Source organism: Condylura cristata, unplaced genomic scaffold, assembly GCF_000260355.1.
Source record: "Condylura cristata isolate star-nosed mole 26May11 unplaced genomic scaffold, ConCri1.0 scaffold00161, whole genome shotgun sequence".
Taxonomy (NCBI): domain Eukaryota; kingdom Metazoa; phylum Chordata; class Mammalia; order Eulipotyphla; family Talpidae; genus Condylura; species Condylura cristata.
The window spans coordinates 1,798-5,877 of record NW_004567262.1 but is presented as its reverse complement, the minus strand read 5'-3'; the positions used below and the strand labels follow the sequence as shown (position 1 = coordinate 5,877).

Genomic DNA, 4,080 nt, shown 5'->3' with positions numbered 1-4,080 from the left:
GGGGGGAGGCCCCGCCCCTCGGGCTCCCGTCTCCAGGCGCCTCGCTCACCGGTGCCCTCATTGTGCGAGTGCAGAAGCTCCATGAGTGGGGCCGAGGCCCCCTCAGCGTCGATGGCGTCGGCGGCCTCCTTGTCCTGGGCCAGCTCGCACAGCACCCCGGCTGCCACACGCTGGATGTTCTCCACGGAAGAGTACAGGAGCTGGGGGCACGGGTGGGCGGCACAGGAGGTGAGTGGAAGGGGGCGGGCGCACCTCGCGGGCGGCCCCCTCCTTCTCCTCCCTTTACTGGACTTAACCCACGCTCAGACCAGAAGTGTGCAGAGTCTAAGAAAAGCACAAATAGAAGGAAAAGACGGCCAGCACACACAGTTCCCCACCCACACGCAGCCTCGGGAGCACCTTTCACCGGATCTCCCTCCCAGTTCAAAGTACACGCAAATTTCTTGATTCCTCGTTTTTGTTGTTGGGTGTGTGAAGTGGTCGCCTCTGATGGGCACATCTTTCTCTGAACCCCTCTAGACCCCTCAATACCTGACTACATCCCCAGGACACCTGGCTGCCCACCTTCCCCTTTCAGCCCTGGGGATAAGCAGGGGCGGGGGTTGGGGGGCCCTGTCCAGACCACCTGCCCCAGACCCACCTGCACAAACAGGGGAATGGTGTTGAGCCGGAAGATCTCCATGCGGTTCATGGGGTCCCGCGCGAGGATATGCAGGGCTCCAGTGCAGCCCTCCACGATCTCCTCCATCCTCACGCCATCCTGCATGCAAGGGAGCAGGGGCACAATGATGAGGGCCCTTGGAGACGGCCACACACCCCCTCCCAGAAATTCTTACAAATCTCCACCGGTCCTGAGAGTTGGCTTCCATTGCAACTCACCTCCCCGCTGACACACTTACACCCCGCCCCCAGGGAGGGCGGCCGCAGCATCGCCAGCTCACTCACCGTGTAGGGCTGCTGTGTGCCCGCAGCCACGTGACGCTGAGCATCCTGGTGGGCCTTAACCAGCAGCTGGACAAGGCGGGGAATGACCGCTGCCTCCTGCAGTGGGGCATGGTTGGCTGGGCACAGGGCCAGATTCCTGATCAGGCCAATGGTTGCCTGGCAAGACAAGGGATGTGATCAGAGGCATTTCTTGGACAGCTGCAGGATCCCCAATCTCCCAGCATCATCTCTTCCTTCCCCTATCACCTCACTGTGCCCCAGACACAGACACGCAGGAAGAGCTGCAGACATGAGGGCACCCCAGCGTGTCCCCTTGTCCACTGCGAGTCCTCCTGTCCTATACTAACAGCACTTGCTAAAAGGATACCCCCCTTCTAGAACATTCCACCAACAAGCCTTCCCCACCTCTCACTTGCAGAGTAGATCTAGTGGAAGGCTGGGGGTGGGGGTGGGGGTGGGGTCGGTATCACACAGCTTTTTTGCCTCACTCACTTTTTTGAATTAATATACGTAATCACCTAGACTCCATCTTATCTGGACTGCTGAACTGCCTATTACTTAGCCTATGCCAGCAGCCTCGCCCGAGCAGTCCCATCGCTTCACACCTGAGTCCCTATGGCAGACGCTGAGGGTCTCCCACTATCCTTCCTCTTACTCTTTGTCTTTTCAGTGTCGTCCCCCGCGGCTCAGGCGTCTCATAGCCCTCTGGCCCACTCTTGCCCTCGCCGGCCTCCTGGCACCCACATGGGGCCAAGCGACCAAGGTCCAGGGTATGAGCTGTAGCAACTGCTTCACCCTCCCCTGCCCCAACATTTCCGGGCCTGGAAGGCACCTAGGCTGGCACAGTCCAACCATTCATGCCAGACCCGTAAGGAACGTGTCCCTGGGCCAGCAGCCTCCTCTGGGGGCTTGTCAGAAGCTCCCTGCACCCCCAAATCTCCGCGGAGCCCACGCCGAATGAAGCCCCTCAGGATGGTAGTGTGGAGAATGCACCTCCTCCTCCCAGGAGGGCCAGGCCACTGAGCGGAGCGGAGCGTGTTCCTGGGTCTCCTCACAGTCACCCCCCAGGAGGGAGGAGTAAACTCCATCTACCCAGCCGCTGCATTTAGGGCTTTTCTCTCAGCAGCTTGGCCTGCAACTAGTCCTGACTGCAGGGAGCCCCACCCAAGGCACGTGGTACCTTGACCAGCGGCCACTGGTTGGGCTGGTTGAGCAGCTTGACGATGGCCGGAATGCCGTAGTTGAGGCGCACGGAGTTCTGGGCCATCTCGGCCTCGGGGTGGCGGCTGGTGAGGTGGCGCAGGGCGCAGACGGCGGGCTCGGTGATGTCGTCCTTGTCGCCGGCACGCAGGATGGCATGGATGAGCGCCTCCACGCCGCTGTTCTGCGTCACCAGCGTCTTGTTCTTGCTGTTGTTGCACGTCAGGTTGGACAGTGTGCCCGTGGCGCAGGTGAGGACGTTGACGTCGTCCACGCTCAGCTGGTTCACCAGAATCTTCAGCACACTCTCCAGGCCCTCCTGGGGATGGGGGAGGGGAGGGTGAGGGAGACTCCCGCTGTGGGACATCTTTCTGGTTTGTCTGCAGGGAGCAAAAAGGCAGGGGGGGGCCCCCCAAGCCCGCCCAGCTGATGTGCAGGGGACCCTGCCAATACCCTGTAATCCTGCCAACACCCCACAAGAGGGTGTCAGTTGCCTCTGAGCACCTGAGACTCAGAGATGTCCAGCCCAGTGGGCCTGATCGGAGCCTGGGCCTGTCTAACCTCCACCCTGCTTCCTCCCCTCTGGCCTCAGACCCAGAGCCCCGGGTGCAAAATCCCAGGCCAGGGAGGCCTCCAGGCTAGGAGGAAACTGTTGAGGCCACGCACTTCAGTGGCACAGCTGACCCAATTTTACCAGCTGCTCAGCTGTCTAGGCCTCCACTGCAGCCCCCTCAATGGTCAAATCCACTAGCAGTATATATTCTAACCCAGAAGCCTTACTTCTCCCAGAGGGTCCCACATGGGCCTCGTTGTGGAAGAGAAAGACCCAGGCTCAGGGAGAGACAGTCCTGGGTTCAAATCTCTGCTCTGGCATTTACTGGCCAAGGGCTGTTTCTGAACCCCTTGAACCTCTGTTTCTTCATCTAACAATGGGGTTCCACAGGTACTGAATGGGGTAAATGAGCCAATATCCCACAGTGCCTAGCAGAGTCCAGGCAGGCAGTGGCAGGTACCCAATAAACAGCATTGGTGGCGGGGAGCGAGGCTTCAAATGGTAGTCGGATTAGGAGGGGCCAGGTGGCAGGTCCTGAAAATGCGTTTCTCCTGACACTGATTTTAGGCCTAGAGGTCTCCACATTGTCTGCACACACACTGCTGCTCCCCACCCCCAGGTCTTGTACCCAGAATTCAGTTTAGAAGCATCAGCTCCCCTCATCTCTTCCCCTGCCTGGATCCCTAATAGGAATTAGCATCTTAAGCTAAAGGGATGAAGGATTCAGCCTCAGCCACTGGAAGAGACTTGTGGCCTCAGACCTCCCATCGTTCCTGGTGTCAGACTCTCAGACAGGGGTGGATGTGGTGAGCCCAGAGGGTGCGACAGGTGAAGAGGTGGGCCCAGGCCCCGATGCCTCCCTCACCTGTTTGGTGGCCACATCCGAGAGGTTGCGCAGGGTCCAGAGGCAGTTCTGCACGAGGCGGGGGCTGTTACTCGTGAGGTGTTTGCCCAAGGCCTGCATCCCACCTGGGGCACAAGACGGGAGTCACATCAGCCACAGGGGAGTATGGTCAGCCATTAGACAGGGCCCTCACCTGGCTCTCCCGGCCAGTGGGCCCCCCTCACTGGCCGTGACACTCACCAGCCTCCACAATGGCAGGCTTATTGCTCGGACACACGGACAGCACCTTCAGCACGCGGCTGGTGGTCCAGAGCAGCTTCTCATAACTGTAGTTACGCATGATCTGCACGAGGGCCTGGGGGCCTCCATTGGCCAGTATAATCAGCTGTGGGGGATGGGGAAGCATGAGTGTGACGAGGAACAAGGGGGGAGGCCGAGCTGACAGAACTGTCACTCCTGAGCGTCAGCTATGACATGAAACTTTGTAATTATTAAATAAGTCAAAATTTGAAAAAAGGGTAATATACAATGCTGGCAA

The 4,080-nt window shown here is 59.3% G+C and overlaps 1 protein-coding gene across 1 annotated transcript in view; it reads right to left on the bottom strand.

The window, feature by feature from the left end:
* Positions 1–40: 40 nt before the first annotated feature.
* LOC101624760 (junction plakoglobin-like) overlaps positions 41–4,080 on the bottom strand; it is a gene marked incomplete at both ends in the record, with an annotated part of 5,774 nt that continues 1,734 nt past the window's right edge. Inside the window, 6 exons of the mRNA XM_004695744.2 lie at positions 41–200; positions 641–760; positions 946–1,101; positions 2,126–2,464; positions 3,564–3,667; positions 3,783–3,927. Coding sequence (XP_004695801.2) covers positions 41–200; positions 641–760; positions 946–1,101; positions 2,126–2,464; positions 3,564–3,667; positions 3,783–3,927 — 1,024 coding nt within the window. The remainder of the gene's footprint in view (positions 201–640; positions 761–945; positions 1,102–2,125; positions 2,465–3,563; positions 3,668–3,782; positions 3,928–4,080) is intronic.